Below are 25,204 nucleotides of genomic sequence, written 5' to 3' on the forward strand. Positions count from 1 at the left end.
TGTGTGTGTGTGTGTGTGTGTGTGTGTGTGTGTGTACATACATACTGTACATACATACATACATACATACATACATACATACATACATACATACATACAGTACATACATACATACATACATACATACATACATACATACATACATACATACTGTACATACATACATAAATGAATGCAAGTGTTATGCAAATTGTATTATGTCTCCATGGTTTCTTTTCTGCTTGTCAGTGTAGTAAGGGTTAATCACACTACTGTAGCACGAGGTGAGAGGCACGTACCTATGGGTGTGTCCATAAATCCACAACTTTCTAAGCTCTCCCAGAATGCTCAGAGTAGAGGTGAGTCGGGTCATGTTACAGCACATCACGGTCTGAATGCACTGGTGATTAACACCTGACTGCATGCAGGTCCTCCCTCACTGTCTTTAATATACAGTCTCTGATCTTACATGCTAGAAGTAGACTGCATAGAGACATGGCACCGTTTCCAGTGTGAGTCTGCTGACACTAGATCTGAGCCGGCGACAGGTGAGAGTGACGTTGGGTGTGTGTGTTTGTGTTCACCTTGTGCAGCCGTAAGACAGGTTTCGGTGGTGTGGTGTTTAAAGAGTGAATGTATAATCTGACACTGCTTAAGTCCTGAATCTGATGAAGCGATATACTGACATGGTTTAGCCTTCTGGGAGCTTGAGAAGAGATTTTCCTGTTTGGGTTATAGAAGTTGGGAAGAATACGTTTTTCTACAGCATTTTTATTTCTTTGTGAAAGGTGAAATGAAACCTCAACGTTATAGGCGTACGCGTGTATTTCTCCCTTTGCTCGTGTAATTATTTTGAATAGATTTTAGTCTTTCTTTGAGTTGATGACCTGTCCTTCAATCACAGACATACTGACACAAAGACTCAACAAAACACAACTCACACTATGAGCAGCTCTTATAACCAACAAACTGAAAGTACAACCAGTAAACCACAACACACACACACACACACACACACACACACACACACACACACACACACACACACACACACACACACACACACACACACACACACACACACACACACACACAGTTTCCAAACCTCAGAGCCTCACATATTCCAGACCAAAACAGTGAAAAGCTCCCAGGCTGAGTCTACAAGAGCTTATACTTAAGGTTCCTCACATAGTAGCACTATTTAGGAATATTTGACTAGCCATAAGTCAAATAGCAAAGATTCCAATCCTGACAGGACACGTTTGCACACAGAGATTAAGTAAATCAATGAACTGTGCCAGTAGCAACTGTCTAAATGTGTCAGCAGTGAGGTGATTGACTTTATGAGTAGCAGATTCTGCAGTGTGTCAGGGTTTTAAAAAAAGACTGGTGTGTGTGTGTATATATATATAAAACAAATGAGAGGCTTGGGTTTAAAAAAGAAAGAAAGAAAAAACCTCTTTTTTGGCAGAACTGTCTGGTTTCAGAAATGTCTACTACTCAGCCACGCATGCTCGTCCACATCGGGGATGGAAGAACTTTTTCAAGGTTAGTGACTAAATCTTTGATTTATTTGCTTTTCTTTTTATTTTATTCTATCAGTTTAATAGAACGTACATGTACATGCTCTCTCATACACACAGGGCAAGGTTTCTGTCTTTAATTAACACCTACAACTGCTTTCTGAAGGACAAGACGCAACTGCAGCTCTCGGTCATTGAGGTAACTATTACGAATATGATCTGCTGCATGAAGAGGACACTGATTTTATACCAGATTATAAAAAGTTTATATTGTTTGATTGGTCAGAACATTTTGATGTTTTATTTTGTTGCAGCAGCAGCTTACAAATACAGGCTATATACCGATAAGCTCCTTATAATGTTATCGTTTCTGTAGTAATGTCATGCACACTTCTATTGCAGAAAAGCCACAAACTTCAACGTAATTGTCAATATAGTTAAGTTTTCTGTAAGGAGATGCTCATTTAGGTGTTTATTTATTTATGTATTTGTGGAAGGAGACCCTTACTGTCAGTGCTTTGTAACAGACAGAAGTAAAGTCTATGGTACATGATAAACAGTACTTTTTTGTCAGAGTCAGATCAAAAAACAGAAAATACTATTAACATATAAAAAGTATGATGTGATGTTATTTTGCTTAAATTCGTTTAGCCTCTTCCCTGTATGTATCTCAAGATCATTGAGCTTATATTTAAGGCAGTTTCCGATCACTTGACTATAAAAGAACGAGCTCAATTTATCAATTTATTTATTTATTTATTTATTTATTTATTTATTTATTTATTTATTTATTTATTTATTTATTTATTTATTTATTTATTATTATTATTATTATTATTATTATTTTAAAGCAATATTACACACCTAGAGTGCGGTTCTACTGACCATCAACACGGTCGTGATTTGGCTGGAGGTAATCCCATCTATCCCGATATTCAGTATAAATACGATTGCTATTTCAATACTACGGCTTTAGTACAACCATTGAATAATAGTAATTTAAAAAAAAATCTTTTAAGTAACATTTCAGACACAACATGGTCAAATATTATTGTTATGATAGATAACAATCCCACGATCCCATTAGAGGTACTTCCGGTAAAATCCACATTACTTCCATCTTTATTAAAATATTCTATTCCTGAAAATAATTAAAGTTTGACATGTCAGCAGAGGATGTTGCTAACAATATCGTAGTAACTGAATAAGATTTACGAAGTGAAATTTTTACATGCTACGATGCTCGACAATTAAATTAGAGGACTAGAAGTAGTTGTTGTATGACATCAAACAATAAATACATATGTATATATATTTAGGTTAATACAAAACTTATTTCTATTTGACCAAATGCAAAACATTGTAAATTAACATTATTAGTTCCTCCAATAAAAAAAATTATATTTATTTATTGGGATCATTCGTTAATAGGCAGTGTTCACTAAGTAACCCACATGTTTACTGATGTGTTGGTGCTAAATTAAATTTCCTTCTAATCCCATTCATGTTTTCTGCATTGAGGAAAACTTAGCGAGCGACTTCAAATTCATCCTGGCTAAATGTCAGTGAATTAGTTTTATAGCAATGTAGCTCTCAAGGAGTTGAAAGGAAAGAACGTGATGTTCTTAAGTCACTTGGCATCATATATTTGTAAATCGATTTACTATACACGGAAAGATGTCGAAGAAGTGATTATTTATTCTCTACAGTTTCACTTTTACAATCATTTCCACAACAATTTATCTGATTTGCAACACATTAATAGCTTGATGAAACGATACTGCTGGGTGATTACCGCATTTTTTTGGAAAGCCTGGATAAATGTCGACAATTTCCCACTTATAAATAACACCTGCTTATGAATAATGTGTCTTGAAAATAGAACTCCTGTAAACTGTTATATTTAGTTATTAAGTAACTGGGATTGTCAATTTGACTTGTTTTCTCCTCCATGGATGTCTGATTATATTTTTAAAAAGGGGAGCATATCCTAAATAAACTTTTTGCTCCAATGTACCATACACCTATATAATGTTCCGTTTATATAGACACCCAGAAATGTCTTCATTAGACATGCTAACGAGCATAAAAATAAAGCATTTTGTTTTTTTCATTTCCGCCATTTGGTAGACGCCCTTTTCCAGAGTAAATGACCATTTATCTTGTTTATTTTAATACAACTGAGCAATTCATAGTTAAGGGCCTTATTTAAGGACCCAGCAGTGGAAGCTTGGTGGAACTGGGCTTTGAACTCATGACCATCTGATCAGATGTCCAACATTTAAACCATTAACCTACAACATCCCAGCACATACCATGTTTTCTTCACATGGTTTAGATTAAAAAAATGTACTGCTGTTTACCAGTTTAATCTCACACCTCAGTTCTATCCTAGAGAATAGGTAGTTAAAACCAGTTTAGAAACAAAACAAGCCTAATAATGGTAGTATATAAAAGACATTACTATACATGCACTCAGTATTTTTCTCTGATCAGTGTTTTGTACTTATTTCTCCTCTCTTTGTCTTCTCTTATTTGTCAGTTTCTTTTCATCCCATGCCACCATCTCTAACTTTATGTAGTTACATTTCATTTCATGGTTCACAAGGGGGCTTCTAAAACCTCTGATACACTGCACTCTCTCATAGAGAGAAAAAAGCAGGACGTGTTCAACAAGATGTGGAAAATATTCTGAAGACTTCCTATGAAGAAAGATAACTAAAAAGAAAAGTAAACCGTAGCATTATATAACTCTGTGTGTTCCTCCATCTATTAACCCTAACAGTCTGTTAATGTGACATGTTATGTTCGTGCAGAACCCTGCTGGTCAGGTGGCCCTTGAGGGATTACTTGTCATCTCTTGGGGCATGAAGAGACCAATCCGGCTTAAAATCCAGGATGAGAAACAGATGGGTGTGCTGGAACACTCCAAGTCTCAGGACTATTCTCCAGACGCCATTAGCCCGGTCGAAAATAAGAGGTTTGTGTCATAAACAGAAATTCTTTAAATACAATCAGATAAAACTTATGCAACCATTTTGATTTTATCATTGATTTGATTTTATAATTGATTTCAGGGGAATGACCCGTTGGAGAGAATTTGACAATCTCAATCACATTGATGAACTAGAAGAAAGTGCTCCAGATGATTCAGAGATGCTCAACAATGCTGGAGGTTAAGTACCATTTTTTATTTCAAATATTACCTTATTCATGTGCATACTTTTATGCCAGACATGTTAGTCTTATTATTTAAAAGTGTTTTAGATATAAATGAAAATAATCTAGAAGTACAAATAATCACAGAGCACAGTGGGTTAGTGGCTTAGTGGCTTACCTCTCAGGGTTGGGTAGTTGCATCTACCCTGTACTCTGGTTTCCTCCCCAGTCCAAAGACATTCGTTGTTGGCTTATTGTCCTCTCTATATTGTCCATAGTGTGTGAATGGGTGTGTAAGTGTGTGCAGTTGTGCCTTGTGATGGGGAACATGGGGAAACATAAGGGGACTGATATGTACATCTCTTTCTTTTATAAGCTATATTGCAAGTATTGTGAGGGGAAAATGTGGAAAATATGGTGGATAATGCTTGTACCAGATGATGGGAGTTGCAGATTCTGTAATATAAACTAATTTCTCCAGTAAAAATGAAACTGCAAATCACTTTTCCAGACATTTTTGGCTAGTTAAAGGTTATTTTTGACGATCTGTCAGATAAATCTGGTAAATTTTTGCTGAGACCTAGCAACATGGCATAAGTCACCGTAAAGTATAAACATTTATTAGCTAACATCTTAGATGAAGCAGTAAAAAGTAAAAATGCTAAAAAATTCAAAGGTTTATTTACGTTCTAAATGTATATTTATTAGCCCACTGGTCCCCAACACGTCTTTGGCCAGCTACCGATAAAAACTGATGAAATCAAATGAACTCAATAAACCTATTTAAATTTTATCCCAATCAAATTCACAGAATGATACAGAAAGGGTAAAGAAAACACATGGCAGATCCATTCAACTTGGAAGCTGCTTGGGATCTGCTGCTTTTGTGTATTTAACATGATTTATTGCAATATATGAGTTCGATATTGATATTAGTAACAAAACATGGCGCATTCAGCGGGTTTGGTTTAAGTCAATAAGACATATAAATAAATGTTACTAATAATATAAAACAAGTAGCTTTTTTCGAAGAATAAATCTAATATCAGTACTGACACAGTGGTTAAGCCTATGTTGCTCCTTTAGAATATACTGTACAATAGGAGTATGTCACTAAAATCAAATAACGTATTTAGTGTGAGCTTTATTATCAAGTAAAGCCAGAGCCCTTATACTGCACTATTTAACTTCTCCTCATCACCTGGAGTGTACGGCATGTCAATGTTTTTATGCACTTGCTATTAGCCTCATGGGCAGCAGAATGACTCTAAAACTGTTTCTTTAAAAGAACCTTTAGTCTAAAAACCATAACCAGGGATGTACAAAATGAGTGAAAAGGCCTATAAACACAAAGCATCGAACAATAAATTATTTAAGATGCCTCAAAGTCATTTAGAAAAAAAACAAGTGGGTTGTTGTATGATTGACACATTCAGCTTTCCTCTTTAAATCTAGACTATAGGCAATATGAGAGCCAGACGCTGAGGGTGGCACGACACGAATCTGTGACAGAGAGCTCTGTCCTGTTCCGCACCAGGAGTGACGCCTCTCTGGTGAAGAAGAGAGTGAAGACCAAAGGAGCTGAGGAGAGACAGAGTAACAGAAAACATCGCTTCTCAATTAACGGCCATTTCTATAACTATAAGGTCAGAGAATAAATGAGAGGTTGGTGTTTCTGAATTTAATGACTTTAATGAGCTTTGTTCATTGCTGATGGCATGCATTCACTCGCCAGAGGCTATTTTCAGAATTTCTCCAGTTGAACACTTTTTGTACACATAATTTTACATCCATTAAAAATGCAGAATGTTTTAAGGATATTGTCCATTATCTCCCAAATGATGATGAGGCTCCATTCTGAGTCTGGTTTCTCTCAAGGTTTCTTCCTCATATCATCTCAGGGTGTTTTTCCTTAGCACCGTCGCCTACGGCTTGCTCATTCGAAAAAAATTGTTAGAGATATTGAGTAACTTCCTTTTAAAATTTTAACTTTTTTACTGTTTCCATACTTATGTAAAGCTGCTTTGAGGCCATTTAATTAATATAATTAATTCTGTCAAGCTTATTTGTGATGATGTCCATGGATTAAACCTATATACAAATACAGTAAAATTTGATTTTGAACAAATGAACAAATTCTAGAGATTACATTGGATTAAACTTCCAGATTAAACTTTAAATACCTTTTCAGACATCGATATTTACTCCATTGCATGGGACGACCACAAACGTCCACATAAACAGCACGATGGGGACACAGGAGGTCATTTGGCAGCTCCTAAATAAATTTAAGGTATGCATTTAATCACTTGTGATATACTTTCCAGTAGTGTGTACTTTATTAAAGATGCCTTCGTGTATGTCCTATTTTATTAATTCTCTCATTTCTAATTTAATTCTCTCATTTCTAACTTGTTTTATTTTATTTTATTTTACTGCAGATAGAAAATGATCCAAATGAATTTGCCTTGTATTGCATTCATCAAAGTGGAGGTATGTGTGCTTTAAAATGTCTTTGTAGTAAATTTTAGTATTTCTTTCTGATGCATTATACACTTGTTTTCCTAAGACACATGGTCTAAGATATCTTTCCTGAAAATGCCTACAATGAAAAGGCATATTAATGTGGCATAACACAAGCAGTTGTGGATTATAGACCTTTCAGTTTTATTGTGTAGTCCTACAGTAGGATTAAAATCATCAGCCTCTGTTTTATGAATTCTCTGTATTTCTGGGGCATCTTCATTTGTAGACATGCAGTTTATATCATGTATACTTTCATAGGGGCAGAACTAAGGTTTAGTAGATAAGGGAGCAAGTTTTTATATATATATATATATATATATATATATATATATATATATATATATATATATATATATATATATATATATATAGCTCTCATTGAGGATTATCAGCGATGTTCAGTTGTTATTCTACAGCTTTACATTTCCCTTTGTAAACAGCTGCTGTTTGCAGAGCTTACATAGTGGTTATTTCTCAACAAGTAGTGGGCATGAATTTATATAACGAGGAAACAAGTTATCTTACTCATGGTCACGGGTTAAATTTCCTGTGTTTCAATTTTCTGTTAAGGTTATTAGTTAAGTCGCTTATGATCTATATCATGGCCACAAAATACTTTACTTATGAAAACTATTATATTTTTAATGGTGTAAAAAAAAAAAAAACTCAAGATAGGTGCAATTAACTCCCTCACTCATTATCTCACTCACTCACTATCTTACTCGCTCACTATCTCTCTCACTCACTCACTCACTCACTCACTCACTCACTCACTCACTCACTCACTCACTCACTCACTCACTCTATCTCACTCACTCACTATCTCACTCACTTAGTATCTCACTCACTCACTATCTCACTCACTATCTCACTCACTCACTATCTCAATCATCACTATCTCACTCACTCACTATCTCACTCACTATCTCACTCACTCACTATCTCACTCACTCACTATCTCACTTACTCACTCACTATCTCATTCACTCACTATCTCACTCACTCACTCACTATCTCACTCAGTGACTCAATATCTCACTCACTTACTTACTCACTCACTCACTCACTCACTCACTCACTCACTCACTCACTCACTCACTCACTCACTCACTCACTCACTCACTCACTCACTCACTCATTTTTCATTATTGAAACTTAGATATTAAATATCTCATGTAAATACAATTTGGCTATGGGATATTTCATGTTAACTTGCAGCCTCAATATATTTATTTGTAACCACTCCTTGATTAAAAATAACCACTGTTACCGCCGAAGGCCAGAATGTCATTGCAGCTTCTATTATCACACAAACCACTTCCACTTATCAGTAACCAGAGTTTCCTCACAGTTCTGTCCCCATTACTGTGGAGGAACTTAGTAATGGTTAGCTGATGTCTGTTCTTATCTTACAGTCACATACTTCCTGATGCTTCCTGAGCTATGTGACTGATATGAACAACAGCTTTGCATTACATAATGAATTAAGGGAAAGTCCAGTAAGCTTCACATCAACTTTTGTGTGATTCTTTCATTAATAACTAAATGTCTTGTCAAGTTAATGATGCCCCATGACTTATATTAAAAAAAAATCTTTATTACTGGAGCAGTATTGGTCCAGTATGTAGGATAAGTGTGTGGTGTGGAAGTTTTGAGAAAATAGCACACTAGTAGGCACAGGCAAGAGTAAAAAGGTTTACAGTAAAACCTCGAATATTTGCAAGGTTAGGTTCCAGAACCTGTCAGGATCAGGAGGAATCGCCGAATGTTTAGTACGGGTCACTAAAAATGCTTATTTCTAAAGTTTAACCGCCTAAATATGACCCAAATCATGCTCCCAAAGCATTTAAATTTCATTTAAAAGTTAGCTTAATACATACGTAAAAATTATGTAAAACTAGCGCATTTACAGTACAGTACAGTATACTAATATTACCCCTACAGTTTACTAATTCATTGGCTGCCGTTTTCTTTTCCACTCACAGTAAGGTAAAACCAAGCTACAATTGGGACTGTAAACTTAATGACTGACATTTCTTTGTGATTGAAGGAAAACTGTAAAAAAAAATCCCGAATGCAAATTAGTTAGGTTCGATGAAGATTTTGCGAATCCTTGAATTCACGAGTCCCGAAACGCGAATGCATGAGGTATTAATGTACAATTTAGTTGTGTTGCTGCGAAACAGGACCCATGAGAGATTAAAGGTCCTGATCATTCGTTACGTCGAGATGTATCGAAGCATGATTCAAACACAGAAACCTAAAGAAATGAAAACATCATCAATCATTGGCTACATTACAATGCATGATCATCTGGTGATCAGGATATTCTTACCAAGCTCTCGCCAGCTCGTCTCCAGCTCCTTCTGACCCTTTAATATTTGAAAATATTTCAACAATCTCTGGTAAAAACAATTTCTAGTCACAGACAACCTCTTGCACACAGTATGTCAGACCCTTACAAACAACTTCTTAGTCAAAATATTCATCACATGGGATAAATAGAAACTTACTAAAGTCAACACTACACTCTTGAGGCCCACGTTTTTTTTTTTTTGCAGATCAGTCAGTTAGCACCAACCTCAAGTTAATATAGTAGTAATCAACTGTTTGAGGCCATTGTCTCTATGTAACATTAACACACAAGTATTAAAAAAATTGTTTGCAAAGATCAGTATTTTAAAAAGAAATTGGAAAAGCTATTCAGTTTAAACTAAAGTAGCTCAACATGCTCTGGGGCATAAAGGAGGCAAGCTCAACAAGCTGAATGAAGATATCTCTGTTTGAAAGAAAGGAAAAAGCTGGGCAGCTCAGACCTTCCACTTTGGGAACGTTTTCTTCAAGGGCCATCAGAAGACATCATGAAAATCTTCCTCATGGACACTGATGAACAGGAAGTTAGCATGGACGTAAGTGGACTTCTCCATCGTCCGTTACTGTAAGCCTCAAAGTCGAATTAAACTCAACAACTAACCCCAGCAATGCTTTTTTAGGTAGCACAGTATGTGAATTTAGAGCTGCCCATTCTCCAACGAGTTCTGCGGAAGCTAAACGAGGAGGAGACCAAAGAGGTACAGCGTGTCGTCAACAAGTGAGTCACACCAGATGCTCTGACAGATGTTTTGAATGTGGATTCAAGGATATGAAATTTAAAGCAACTCAATAATGATAAAAGTTTGTACCAACAGTATGTCTTTTCGGCTTAGATTGTGACAAGACATACGGCTAAGTACGGTGGCCCATACTCAGAATTTGTTCTCTGCGTTTAACTCATCCAAAGTGCACACACACGGCAGTGAACACACACACACCGTGAACACACACCCGGAGCAGTGGGCAGCCATTTATGCTGTGGCACCCAGGGAGCAGTTTGGGGGTTTGGTGCATTGCTCAAGGGCATCTCAGTCATGGCCGGCCCGAGACTCAAACCAACAACCTTAGGGTTATGAGTCAGACTCTCTAACCATTAGGCCACGACTCCCCCCCAAAACAGCAGGCTTCCCTGAACGGGAATCAAACCCAGGCCGTGGCGGTGAGAGCGCCGAATCCTAGCCACTAGACCACCAGGGAGAACCGGTGAAGTGTGGAGTGTCTGCCATGAGTCCATGAGTTATTACTAAAGAAACCATAACGTTTTATAAAGAGATCCTTAATATATCTGTGTGATTTGAATAACACTACAGTCAGAGCCTACAATCTTCTACAATTATATAATATTTGCCTATAATATTCTACAATCAGAATTGATATTTCAAGAGTACTGTGGTATGAAAAACTAGTCTGCCTTCCCTTATCCATGTGACTGATACAGTGTATTCTGCAAACCCAAAATATTTCAAACGGTATAAACGAGTCATTGTGCTCACGATGAACAAGTTGTTAATCAGATATTTGCTCTTCACACAGGTACAGGCATGAGCACAGTCTCCTAACACAATGCCTGAATTCAAAGTTGACACAGAAGACAGAGACGACGGTGTGAAAGAAAACTCCTGGAAGACTAAAAGATTGGATGCGTCTAACTTTATGGAATTGTACTGTATATTTTAATAATGCATTTGTCTTATTTTCATTTTTAATTCTGCCGGTTTAATTACAAATGTTATTAATAGATATTAGTGTAAATGAGCAGTAACCAGGGAAAATATGAGGAAAATGGCATCTGAGCGTACTGGAAAAGCTGGGTCCTGTCTGAGAATGAGTAATGAGACTCCAACTGGTGTGTTACCACAGGGCTTTGGCAGTCATGCCCTCAGTCTGCTGCTCTGAGTAAATGCTGAACACAGTAACTCTCCCACAGAAGCTCCATCATCATTACAGTCACCATCCAAATCCAACTTTCCAGATGAATGTTATGTGTTTATTAGCATGTACATTTATGCTTGCGTGCAAAGGCTTGTATTTCCCAGGGTTTGGGGAAGAATGAAGAAGAAATGTATTTCTACAACATCATGATAATGATGATGATGAAGATGATGGCTGTTGTTGCTATGGTTGTTGGCGTTGTTAAGAATATTATTAAACAGAAACTCCCAAGAGTTTAAAAATGAAATCAACAACTAAATAATAAGAATAAGCATTAGTGGTATTTTTGTGAGCTAGCTTTGGTTGTGTGTCCTCCAGCAATGACAGACACACACACACACACACACACACACACACACACACACACACACACACACACACACACACACACACACACACACACACACACACACACACTTACTTTCGCACTTAACTGTTTTGTGGATGCATTAATGAATGGAGAGTCTAATGTCTTGCCTGTTTATTTCTGTAACATACATTTATTTCAGTCTTTTGGTCATTCAATATATGACAATATAATTTTCCCAATTTCTAGTATGAAAATAATAAAGCCCTTCCAGAGGGAGCGTTTCTGTATGAACACATCAATAAGGCACAAGCTATTACAGACAGGTGACAAATGAAAGGAAATATAATGCTGTGTGAGCAATTAATGGATGAATTTGTTTATTTTGCTGGATGCTTTGGCGCCACATGTCCCATTAGAGCTAAAAGTGCCAATGAGTACAATGCAATGAATCGCTTGATGAAACATCTCCACTCTGATGAGACTGGACTCTTCTAGCATGACCCCAAACACAGGGTTTACTGAATTGTATGATGAGAATGAAAATGATGTAAATCATATGCTATGGCTTTCTCATTCAACAGATATTAACTACTGTAACTGAACACCTATCGAAGATTTTGGATTGAGATGTTGGACAGCGTTCTTCTCCATTATCATCATCATCATCATCATCATCATCATCATCATCATCATCATCATCATCATCATCAAAACACCAATTTAGGGAATATATTTTCTGACGGCACATCATGGCTCCTAACTGATATGTTTTCCTTTCATTTGTCACCTGTTATTGTATCTCTAAACACTGTGCAGTTTCCTTCATGTGATTGTGAGAGTAAACTGTGGATTATTTGTTGCAAGACATGTCCACCGTATATTCCTCGTTCCTTGGGTTAAAAGCAACCTCAAACTTGCACCTGAGCCGCTAAAAAAATGGAATTAAAAGAATTTAACAACAAATTAGCAAAACCATTTAAAAGAATGTGAATGATTTCTAGGTTATGAAGTAAAAATAAAAAATAAAAGAAGAATGCCATTATACAGAAAGGATACTACAAAATAAATACCTTTTTAGCCATTTCACAAGAGTGCAGATCTTCAGAATCAGTTTTTAGGCACTTTGTCTTTCCAATGATTGCATTGATCTTGTAATTTATAATATTAGTGACCTGGAAAGTGAAAACACACACAATGCAACGAGTCAGAATCAACAGAGCATATAAACTATTATTACAAATCAAAGAAATAGAAAGATGCTATACCTTCATTTGTGCAGATGTTACCTCTACAAGCTTAAAGTACTTCTTTGCTTTGGATTTCATGTTAAATTTCTCCACAGCTTTTATGGCAGCTTTTTGGACATCTTCCTGATCGGGGCTGAGTACAGACCAATCACCTAGAGGACGCACATGACCTAAGAATGGGGTCAAAATTTTATATCAGTCAGTTTTATATAAATACACACAGACACACACACACGTCAAAATGTCGGCTTTACACACATACACAGATATACTGTATAAATATGTGTGTGTGTAAAGCTGACTAAAATTTTGCTATATTAAAATGGCAGTTTTACACCCAGCCACCCACCCACCGACATACATACATACATACATACATACATACATACATACATACATACATACATACATACATACATACATACATACATACATACATACAATTTTTTTTTGTGGGTGTGTGGGTGTAAAACTGCCTTTTTAATATAGACATATATAAATAACATGATTGTTAAAGGTTTTTATTCGGTTTATTACTGTCAGATTAGATTTATTACTATAAATACTACTAGATACTATATTTACATGTGCGAAATATTATACAGTAATCCCAGTAAAGCATAAAATGACTTTCTGTGTTCTGTAATTTATATGTATTAAAATAACAATTACCATAAAAAATACCAAAGAGTCTACTCACGTACGACAATCTGTTCCTCCACCAGATCTTGACCATGGCTCCAGTGAACTGCCGAGAGGACAGAAAGAAGCAGGACAAGGTAAAGCTTCATGACTGGAGCTGTGAGCTGGTGCTGTCTGAAACAAGGAGATGCAGTGTGTGACGGAATGGAAAGTACAACTAAAGTAGTTCCTTCAGCTAGGGAATGTAGGACTGGGCTGACAGCTCCACACCCATGCTAGCAGAGTGGGTGGAGTGTGTGTGTGTGTGTGTGTGTGTGTGTGTGTGTGTGTGTGTGTGTGTGTGTGTGTGTGTGTGTGTGTGTGTGTGTGTGTGTGTGTGTGTGTGTGTGTGTGTGTGCTGTGAGTCAGAGAACATCACTCTCTTTGTGTATTTTTGTGTTTCTATAGCTCTGTGTGTTCATATAGTGAGTCAGATGTATGTATATACTGTATGTCTCTTGGATGATGTCACTGTTCTGGGGTTTGACTATAATTGTATAATCAATTATGAATCAGCTCATTATTTAATCAAAGAAAATTAGAAATTCTAGAAATTTTCTTTCGAATGAAGTGCAAATTTTAATTAAATAAAACTATATATTCAACAGTAACTTCACCATGCAAACAGTCCAGAATGTCATGCAGATATAACAATTTTTTACTAATATTTTTTAATTGATATTGTATTTTTTTTATTTTCATGGATTTCTTTTTATGTATTTTTTTTGCTCATTTTACTAACATATTACTAAATATACTTTTCAAACATTATTATTATTATTATTATTTGTTTGTTTTTGCTTAATCATCATGCATCAAACAACAGAAAATATTCATACATAGTAGTAATTATCTAAATATTATCTGAAAATAGTTATTTTGAGATTATGTTGATAAAAAAAACTTTACAACTTTACATTTAAAAACTTTAAATCTTATTCTAAACCTGTTTGTTGCCTGTTGTCTTGTTCAAAGCATTTAGATTTTCTGCTTTGTGGGATTTTAGCTAAAATATACATGATGAATTCAGGTGAAGGATTTTGTGAAGTGTAAAGGCAAATACAGCCAAGACAAGCACATTAAATTCATCCCTGCATTCATTTTCTGTACTGCTTAAACTACACAAGGTCACTGGAACCTTGAGTCTATCCCAAGGACCACTGGGCCCAAGGGACACTCTGGACACACACACACACACACACACACACACACACACACACACACACACACACACACACACACACACACACACACACACACACACACACACACACACACACACACACACACACACACACACACACACACACACACACACACAGATGCTCACACACCATGGACAATTTAGAGATGCCCTTTTACCATTAAACAGACTTTTACAGTTCAATGTGATCTGCTACAGTTTGATGCTGTAAGTTGTCAGCTTGTAGTTATAGGTCAGTCTGAGGAACAATGTGGAAAGTGCTCCATAGTGACATAGCCCTAGCAGCACATAAAGGCAGTCACGCAAAGCAGGAACAGTGCTGACACACCACTCAGGCCTTCCCTAATTCCAGCATTCAGTGTTTTATTTACCGGAAAGTCACATTTATGAGCCTAAATTTCCCGCTAGTGCTTTTGTACGTATATTTGATCTTACTTTAAATATACAGTATAAGTGTTAATAAATAAGGAATAAAACACTTAGGGGTATGTTAAAGAAAATAGCCAATGACCATGTGGTGTGATGTGATGTTACCAGTTACTGGTATCTCTTATACCACAGCAGTTTCCAAATTTTTTTTCATTTATTACTGAACTGCATGTCATGCTTTAACCATGAAACAAGGCTTTTTTTCTGTTATCACTTATAGCAGCTGGAAACAGTCATTCCCTCTCCAGCTTCTTTATTTCCTTTCTCCAGAAATGATTAAGTTTCAAAAAGAGTTTTTTTTCCCATAACAGAAAAAAATACACACTGTTACAAAGCATTAAATCCTTAAATAAATGCTAAATAAATCAAGTGTCACAGAAACTGTCTCCATATCAACAGTTATAGGAATAGACACTCATTAAAATATCTAGTATTTTAACTTTTAATTTAACATTTTATGTACCTTTAAATGTATGTATTTATTTATTTTTAATTCTTTATTTATTTATTTTTATTTTTTTCTGTTTCTATACTTCTGTAAATCCACTTTGAGACAATGTGAATTGTTAAAAGTGGCAGACAAATGAATTATAAGTTTATCTTCCTTAAAAGATCATTTCAAATAGTTTTTCTTTCTTTCTTTTTTTTAGATGTTGATTACGTGATGCTTCCACAACACAAGTCGTGTTCAAATGTTTGCATTTATATAAACCCGTGAATCGTCATGAAATACTGTCAGAGCTGCACAAATGGAATCAACACCATCTGACTAGTCAGAATCTAGCTTACATAGTACTGTGTTGTGAAGTCCAATGAAGTACAATAGCTTTTTATTTATCTCAGGTCGTCATTGTAAATGAGAACTGGTTCTCAACTGACTCACCTGGTTAAATAAATAAAGAAATCATGAATTCTTAAACATATTGTTATTTTTTTATTTACCACAAGTTTACATTGTGTTATTTAATTGTTTCAGTATTGGGAGCTGAGGTTTTATGTACACTGGTAAATGTGTTTAACTATGAGAGAACCGTTGTAGTAAGCTAAAGCCAGTGAGTCTTTATTATCCAATAAATCCTTAAAGAACCCTTCAAAAAATGGTTTTATTAGAGTGCTTTATGAAGTCATGTAGTGCTGGTCAATGAGATCACACAGTTTCACACAGCTGTGGTGTAACTTAATGCGTCATGCACACTGACACTCGTTGTGCCACAAACAAAGACATGTTTAACCCTCAGAGATCTGTTCTTACATTTACACTACATGTTTTTTTCCTGTGAAACTAGAAATAAATCCTTACTAGACAATGCCGAGAGAACAGCTGATCCTGTTGAATCCATGTTCCTCTTCTCTTCATGTGTGTCTGCGTGGACTGTAAAGTTTGTTTCAAGGCTCTTACACTGTCTGTCTGTCTGTCTGTCTGTCTGTCTGTCTGTCTGTCTGTCTGTCTGTCTGTCTGTCTGTCTGTCTGTCTGTCAGGCTTGATTTAGATTGAAATGAACTTTCAATTCCTCTTTTACCCAGTGTCACACTTGGTTCCCCTGGATAAAATCCGTTCATTCATCTTGATCATCACAGTGATTCGTGAGATCTAATTAATTATAAATCATTTGATTTATTCAGAGATGAAATTGGAGTAGCTGTTTCGTTATATGTGTGGGCCAAAAAGCAAAATAAAGATACAACTGTCTTCTGCCACTACATCTGTTATTGAAGATTTGTTCCATTGCTGTGTCCATTGTTTCAACCAGCAGATGGCAGTTTGCATTAAGAGATCCAGTCCAGTTCATTTGGTTCAGAGTACTTTAAGTTGCTTGCATCAGCTTTGGATCTCAAAGGGGTCGTAAGTGTCTGTAAGGACAAAGCTAGAGCTCGGAAGCCAACCTTATTTAACACATTAACTATAATTCTACCACTTATGATGTCATTCATGTACAAAATTAAGAAAACATGGGAAAAAACAAATGAAAAGAAAAAACATAAATGTAAGATGTTAGGCCACCATGAGCAAGAACAGTGTCAATGCATCTTGGCACAGACTTTACAAGTCTCCAGAGTAGTAAATGCAAGTATGCAGGAGATATTCCCTGTTGGTGTTTTAATTATGGTTGTGTAGAGTGTTGTGTAGCACCCTGCTGCAAAGTCTCCCAGAAGTGTTCAGCGAAGTCTGTTTACACCACTACCAGTGAGTGTATACTCATTCACATACAGTGATGTCAAATATCAGGCTGTAATTGATGATTCATTTTCTTAGGCAACAATGACAATTATTTATTAATGAACATTGTTTTATTTTTATTCTTTTTATTCTATGCACTTTCCAGACAATGCAAAAACAAAAACATGAAACTCAATATATATATACTATATATAAAATTAAGATAATATATTATAAATATATTATTGTACAGTTTCCTACTTCTGCAATAAATGTAATAAATGCCACAATTGCAACATTTAGGATTAAACTGTACTTAAAGTCTGACATCCTGATTCAGAGCCAGGGTAATATATATAATAAATATATTTTATATATACAGTACAGACCAAAAGTTTGGACACACCTTCCAAAAGTTTGGACACACCACCTTTTCAACAGGACAATGACCCCAAACACACCTCCAGGCTGTGTAGGGGCTATTTGACCATGAAGGAGAGTGATGGGGTGCTGCGCCAGATGACCTGGCCTCCACAGTCACCGGACCTGAACCCAATCGAGATGGTTTGGGGTGAGCTGGACCACAGAGTGAAGGCAAAAGGGCCAACAAGTGCTAAGCATCTCTGGGAACTCCTTCAAGACTGTTGGAAGACCATTTCAGGTGACGACCTCTTGAAGCAAAAGGTGGCTACTTTGAAGAACCTATGACATATTTTCAGTTGTTTCACACTTTTTGTTATGTACGTATATAATTCCACATGTGTTAATTCATAGTTTTGATGCCTTCAGTGTGAATCTACAATTTTCATAGTCATGAAAATAAAGAAAACTCTTTGAACGAGAAGGTGTGTCCAAACTTTTGGTCTGTACTGTATATATAAAATATAAAAAATATATATTTTTATATATTTACCAAGTAGTCGGTAAACATTAAAAACATTAAACATTAAACATTGTTATTAAGTTAGTAAATTACATTAAATGTTATTTGGTTGTTATTTGTATTTTTTTTTATATTTATATAATATAAAATATTGTTAATTCACAACATATTTCCGGGATTCTTCTGACCAATCAGAGCCTGTAATTCCAGCGCCCCGCCCACGCGCTTTACCGGAGAGATGTGAGGCGGTTTTGTACTCGCTGTAAACACGACCGAAGCGAGACGGCAGGAGGAAAGTCGCTGGAGCGGTGAGAATGTTGTGACTCAACGGTATTCCTTCATATTTGTTTTTCCGATTCATATCGAATTACCCTGTGTATTTAATAAGGTTAATATTAATAGACAGGGATGCTGCCTGGACCCTTCTGTTGGCGGCGTTAGCTAGTTAGCCGCCTCGCTAGCTGATATAAAACGGCGATTAGCATCGATTTTTGCTAAAATGCTAAAACACCTGACAGTTTCAGTAACTCGAAATGGTTCAAATAAACTGTTTGGGTTTTGTTATTCTGTTGTTTTAAGAACACGACGCTTATTTAAAACGGTACAGCAGGTGTCTTATCTAGCTGTGTAGCGTCAATGAGTGAATGCATACTAACGTACTAGATAGTGTAGTAAACTAGTATGTATGTAGCTATGCGTGTATACTGTGTAGTACTCTAGTGTACAGTGTAGTGACCACCTCCCAGGTCAAATAGCGTGAGTGTAGCTTTGTTCTAACTGTTTTTAAATCCAAATCAATAAGTAATATGCATCCTTAAAGCAGGTCAAAAGAAAAATCCGATAAGTTGACATACTATTAATTGTAAGGGTGCCAATAATTATGAAGTACTGACGCCTATGTCAGTGTTTATAAATAGTTTTGGATGTTCTCTGGGTGATAAAAACAGCAGATATCACAAATATCCGCCACCTGCTTGCTGATATGCTTAGTATTTTTCCCCAAATGATGAGCTTTTTCATCAAATTGTCATTTTTGATGCATACATTTTTACATTTAACCCGAACCAAAAGTGTCATAAATTTCTGCAGAATATTTAGAAGTAAGGAAAAAAATCACTTTGAATGTTCCCTTGAGAAAGATAGATATTTACAGGATTGTCGTTTGAAAATCGTTTGTTTATTGTTTTTCAAGAAAACAGCACTTTGATTTAGTAGGTAAATGTATAATATTCTTCTAATCGTGTTAGCGTTACGTAGGTTAACGTTTTGTGATTGTCGATCGACTCGAAACGGAGTTTTGAATATGGAAGAAAGTAAGGTTTTTTTGTTTTTTTTTTGAGGAAAACGGTTTTTAATATACAGTGTGAGAGAGGGTATTTATTTAGAGTAGTGGATTGGTGTTTTTTAGGGTGCCAATAGTTCTGGAGTTGACTGCACTTGATAAATTTGAAGCTGAGTGTATTTTGTATGAGAGCCAGAGTGTTTCTAGGACGGCAGGGTCACTGAACTTTACATAAGCCTGTGATGTGGTATGCAGAAGACTATATCTCTGCACCCTCATCTTTTTCTGATTCACTGCACATTCGCTGTAACGATGCAGCACATCTCAGGGCGTACGTCCATCTTATCATAGTCACATCAGTTCCTGTGGATTCAGTAAGCCTGATCATCCTCGAGGGTGTGATTTTAAACCTCGGCTTCTACCAGGACTGAGTGTTTCCTTAGCGAGAAGAGCTCTGGAGGAAATGGCTGTAGGAAATAATCTCTCTCTCTCTCTGGCATGATTCACAGGCTCTTAAGCTTACAGCTGTCGAGCGTGACTCCATCAGTCGTGGGCTGTTGAGTTCTTTCAGTCTGTCAGAACTTGAATGTATTTTTAGAGCACAGTGTCGCTCGCAGTGCACTACTGTGATTCGGCTCCATTAGGTCGGCATCCCCTTTAGCTTCTCTGTCAGTCAGAAGCATACAAATGGATCGGTGCCATTTTGATAGACACAACTGCCTAATACATAAGAGAAATGGAAAGACAGAAGATTAAAGTAGTGAAAATAGAAACTGTCTTTCTCTGGAATCCTTAGGCAGGAAAACATCCTGCATAAGATACCTTAAAGTTTTTGTGTTTCTGTTTCCATATCAGCAGCAGAAGTGGTGTCTGAGCCCCGCTGTGGACGAGGTGGACGATGCGGGGTTTGCGCTCCAGGTCTGACTCCATGGCTGAACCACTGAACTCGGCCGTGGAGACGGAGAAGGCTCAGGCGCTGCTCCAGACGTTCAGCACAGCATCTCTGCTGGCCAGCGCTGGACTCGGAGTCTTCTGCCTCCTAGCTGACATCGTTCTGAGCTCACCATTTATCCAGCAGCACACGTGGCTCAGGGCCGTGCTGGACAACTCAGTCCATGCCGTGATCGCACTGTGGTCTTGGGCCATCGTCATTGGCCTGAGGAAAAAGAGCGACTTTTATGAAGTGTTACTGGCTGGTTTTCTCGCCTCTGCCGTCGACTTGGACCACTTCTACATGGCCAGATCACTGTCACTTCAAGTAAGTATTTTCACTCTTGTGAAAGCATCACATACAGTTTAACAGGGTGTGTGCTTGTATGCAAGTTTTTGCATTAATTGGTAAACCATGCGATAATACGATAGAACTGCATTACCAGACATAATGTGATAAACAAGCTTTAGTCTGCTTTTACATCAGAAAGTGAGTGACAGTTATTATGATCAGGTTATGTAGGCTGTTCATGTAAATGAATTTAGCTGAAGGTTTTGTGGGAAACGCAGCACAAGTCTGCTTTGTGGACAGAGTGCTTGTTCATTTTTTTTAATTAGCATGCTGTCACATCGGCTAGCCGCTTCTCTGTCAAACCCACGAGCCGTGACACGGTAACAGCCACTTAAATTTTCCTGAATAACAGAAACTATGTTAGTAGTCCAGAGTAACTGTCATGTACTGTCATGTAGCTTGATGCCACATAATCACTTTAATGGAAATGCAAGTCTACTTAACTAAAAAGTTAACATATGATGTTTTGCAGTCTGTATCCACATTGGGTTTCATTCCTGTCAGGGAAAAGAACATGATTGTGATGCTACAGTGGGCTCAGGCTCACTGATGATGGAGAGATGACAGATATTCTCAATGTGTGGCTGTCCAGTTTGGGTGAGCACTGCCCAGTGTAGCCTCTGATTCATGTTCTTGACTGACGGGATTGAAAGGTTTGCACATGCTGACAGGATTGGACAGGTTTCATATTCTGAAATGCTCTTCTGCTCAACACGGTTGTAAAGAGTGGACTATCTGAGTTGATGTTTGCATGAATAATCAGGTTTACATGTGTTCATATTCATTTAAGTGTATCTCCATCCTCCCTGTTTTCTGAGTATTATTTGCTTTTCAGAGAACCGATCCCACCTCAAGGCTGTGTGAGAGATATTTACAGAAGAAAGGAGGCAGTGCTGTTTGTAATAAAACTGCCTGTATGGTGTCCTAACCTTAACCCAGCGAATCTGCTCCAGGGGGGCTGTGATTTATAGAGTCACTCAGCTCTTGAGGACTCTGCCTGTGTTTTTAATAAACAGTGTATTATTGCGTATTTTGTCCTCTGTTTGTTAGGCAGCATTGAACCTGCCCCGGCGTCCTCCGCTGCACTGCTCCACGCTGGTCCCAGTGTTCTGCTTCTCACTGCGCCTGCTCATGTGGGCGTGCAGGCTGAAGGACTCCTGGTGTTCACTGCCCTGGCTGCTCTTCGTCTCTCTGGCTTCACACCACATAAGGGACGGAGTGCGTCACGGCTTGTGGCTGTGGCCTTTTGCCAACACGCCGCCAATCTCCTACTGGCTGTACGTCACCATCACGGCAACCCTCCCACACCTCTGTTCTGTGCTCATGTACCTGACCGGCACCAGAGACATGATCTCTACCAAGCATGGCGTGGCCATCGATGTCTGATCTGACAGCTTAACAATCTATGATGTGCGATAAAGAATTACTGTACTTCGATTCCTCGCGAAGGAAACGTTTGCACTGCAGTCGTGTGACCTGAACGTCTGGATTTCAGCAGCGCCTCAGTTACATCTGCAAGTCCTTCTTGTCCCTTTATGTAATTTAACCAGCTCATCAGGTGTCACTTTGCTATCAGGGTTTACTAACTGCTTGAATGCGAACTGGAATATTTAAGCTATTTATAATAACAAAAGAGACAAAAGCTCTCTTTTTAAAGGAATCTTTGCCATACCAAGCCCACTTGTCTGTGATATTGTCATCACGATCATCATATTGTTTGATATGACTGATTAGATTTAGAAAATATGCTAGAAAGAAGGTTCTCTTTAATGGTACATTTCAGCCCCAAGGTGAAATTCACAACCAGACTCCTCCAGCTTGCACTATGCTAACACGCTAAGCTTGCAGCATTAACCTCTAACCCCAAGCAGAGCTCAAACAACCTACATGTCTCAGTTGGTTGAACAGATTTGAGGTAGGGCTAACATTTCAACACTGTCCCATGTTCAGGGAAGTACAAATAAGCTGTAGTAGCCGTCAGGATATTGTCATCTGTGATCAAAACCTACACACCGCCTGAACAACCTTCTTACTTGAACACATCAGATAATTGAACAAATTTGCTATGCTTACATCTGAACTCTGTTTTGTGCACTAGTATGGCTTAAAGCTTTATAAAGAAGAGTTGCTTTAGTTGAAACTGAATCATTGATTGCTTACGGTTCCAAGATATAAGGATGTGATAGTCTAGTGAGTAAGGTGTTAGTCCACGGAGATGGGGCCCCTGAGCAAGACCCTTAACTCTCGATTGCTCAGTTGTATGGAAAATGAGATAAAACGCAAGTCGCTACGGAGAAAGGTGTCTGCACATTGAAGTTGTTCACCAGTCTGATCGGAGAGTATTAGGTGCAGAGCAGGCTGAAGGTAACAACAGCAGGCCGAAGGTAACAAGAAGTTCCCAATACCGATTATACACTTTATGAGATATAAAACAACCAATATGAATACTACTTCTGGAGCTCATGAGGATCTGCTGACTTTCATGTCAGATTTCTAGCTTTTGACAGACAGCCAAAATCCTCGCCCATTCACACACCGGGGGACATGTGACTGACTGTATTTTCAAGTAGTCACCACTATCTGCTGTGAGTTTATTTTACTCCATTATATATTTATTAATTTAATTTTGTTTAATGTTCTTGTACTCTTATTGTGTCAAAGCTTATTCTCTTGTGAATCTGAGCCTCATGGCCAGAAAAGTCCTGTGGTGTAGGTTGTGAGTGGAGCACAAATACAGCCATATTTGCATAAATATATATATAAAAAAAAAGGCTCATAAACCGTGATAGGCATGATGTGAAGGTTACAATACTAGGGTACATTTTTATTAGACAGTGCTTGATAATCAATGCTTTGTTTCAAATCCAGTTTGCTGTGACCTAAAGCCGAACCAAGTGTATTTCCAGACCACATAGCTCATCTACACGAGTCTACAGAACTGGCAAACTGGGTCTGTGGATTAGGAGTTGCAAAATGCTTGTGTTCACTTTATCCCTTTCACATACCACAAATCCCCATCAACACTAGTCAAGTTCATATTTAAGGCATTATCCGAGATGACAAACCAGCAATCAGTGAGATGAGGACAGCATTAAAGAAAAGATAAACCCAGGCGAAGGCTATAGGATGTTCACTATTTGTGTAAATAATTAGGTACACTGTTACTTAATAGGAAAATAAGTGGAAAAAAAATATTAATCCCATTCTTTAAAGAGACTTTAAGAAACTCGACCAAACGACCACTTTATTGTGTCTGATTCATATAAGTTTGTGTTCTATATGTTTCTTGTTCTAGTTATCATTGTATTCATTATAAACCATGTGAAAATACTCTCTGTTCTCAGCAGTGCACATTCTGCTGAATGAAAACAGGGCTGGATATTTCTGCCTCACTGCGCTACTCATCGCAGAACCCAGGAATCAAGACTTAAAGCGATTATTTCCCTCAGATACGGACAGAAACAAGAACTTAGCAGATTCAAGCGTCGAGTTTGTCCAGCAGGGAGCATCAGTGCACTACAAAATCTGTTTGCGTACTGTTCTTTTGCCACTGTGTGACTACAGATGGTTTCATTTTGCACTTTTTATTTATGAATTGTGTTAACGTGGTTTTTGTTTTGTTATTTTGTTAATCTCCCGCTTAAATAATTGTACTAATTTATTACGGACGAAGGGCACGTTCTCTCCAGCCGATCACTGCACAGTCAGGAGGACAGAGATTCATGTGCACTTTTGGTTTGGTGAACACTGTGCCAGGTTTATTTCAGGATAATAAAGTTGATGAAATTCCAGCAGGTGTTTTAAACTGACTCGTCCAAGTCATTAGGCGCATTATCACAAGGATCTCGAGACACGTCTAATAAGTAACATTCAGCCTTACCTTCCTTTCACCTTGAGTCACTAGCTTTAAATAGGATTTCGTGTTTACAGTGGTCAGCATCCCAGGACAATAAAAACTACGTGTTTATGCCAGAGTGACACTGCCAGTATTTCCTGAGGTCAAACATTTACTGTCTTGTGTGTTCAAGCCGCATTTATTTACCTAGTTTGGCCAAAAAGCAGCACTGTTTTAAACCTGTGTGTTGTTTGTAAATGAACTTGATTGTTAGATAGCGGGTAAAGTTTTCCTGGACGCAGTACAACGTGAGCATCACGTTTAAAGCATTTCCTCATCAGCTGAAGCATGTCCGATCGGCTTCGCTCCAAGCAAACTCTGGCAGAGTAAAGACTAAAACA

General features: G+C 37.5%; 3 protein-coding genes across 7 annotated transcripts; 2 read left to right on the forward strand and 1 right to left on the reverse strand.

Moving 5' to 3' along the window:
- The first annotated feature begins 341 nt into the window (after positions 1-341).
- Positions 342-12,503, forward strand: rassf6 (Ras association domain family member 6). The gene is made up of 11 exons (XM_027141157.2): positions 342-527; positions 1,451-1,527; positions 1,623-1,701; positions 4,319-4,482; positions 4,580-4,677; positions 6,117-6,307; positions 6,853-6,954; positions 7,103-7,154; positions 9,978-10,096; positions 10,181-10,278; positions 11,094-12,503. Exons 2-11 carry the CDS (start codon positions 1,469-1,471, stop codon positions 11,167-11,169), a joined length of 1,038 nt encoding a protein of 345 aa, XP_026996958.2. The 5' UTR covers positions 342-527; positions 1,451-1,468; the 3' UTR covers positions 11,170-12,503.
- On the reverse strand, positions 11,959-13,980 carry si:busm1-57f23.1 (uncharacterized protein LOC368621 homolog). Its single transcript, XM_027141159.2, is given in 5 exon segments — positions 11,959-12,730; positions 12,873-12,974; positions 13,068-13,219; positions 13,750-13,912; positions 13,915-13,980. Coding segments are annotated over 5 exon segments (546 nt in total). The 5' UTR covers positions 13,966-13,980; the 3' UTR covers positions 11,959-12,652.
- Positions 13,981-18,576: 4,596 nt separating this feature from the next.
- tmem267 (transmembrane protein 267) lies at positions 18,577-24,759 on the forward strand. 5 transcript variants are annotated; one of them, XR_007138770.1, is made up of 4 exons: positions 18,579-18,734; positions 20,542-20,944; positions 22,019-23,553; positions 24,313-24,759. XR_007138770.1 is itself a non-coding variant. In XM_047804538.1 (3 exons), the coding sequence occupies exons 2-3, from the start codon at positions 20,585-20,587 to the stop codon at positions 22,352-22,354; spliced, it is 696 nt and encodes a 231-aa protein (XP_047660494.1). In that variant the 5' UTR covers positions 18,577-18,712; positions 20,542-20,584; the 3' UTR covers positions 22,355-24,759. The 5 variants fall into 5 exon arrangements, 3 of the variants coding, with proteins under 3 accessions (XP_047660494.1, XP_047660493.1, XP_026996781.2); XR_007138768.1 differs by having other exon boundaries at positions 24,316-24,759; XM_047804538.1 differs by having other exon boundaries at positions 18,577-18,712; positions 22,019-24,759.
- Positions 24,760-25,204: the final 445 nt, after the last annotated feature.

Source organism: Tachysurus fulvidraco, chromosome 20 (genome assembly GCF_022655615.1).
Source record: "Tachysurus fulvidraco isolate hzauxx_2018 chromosome 20, HZAU_PFXX_2.0, whole genome shotgun sequence".
NCBI classification, from domain to species: Eukaryota; Metazoa; Chordata; class Actinopteri; order Siluriformes; family Bagridae; genus Tachysurus; species Tachysurus fulvidraco.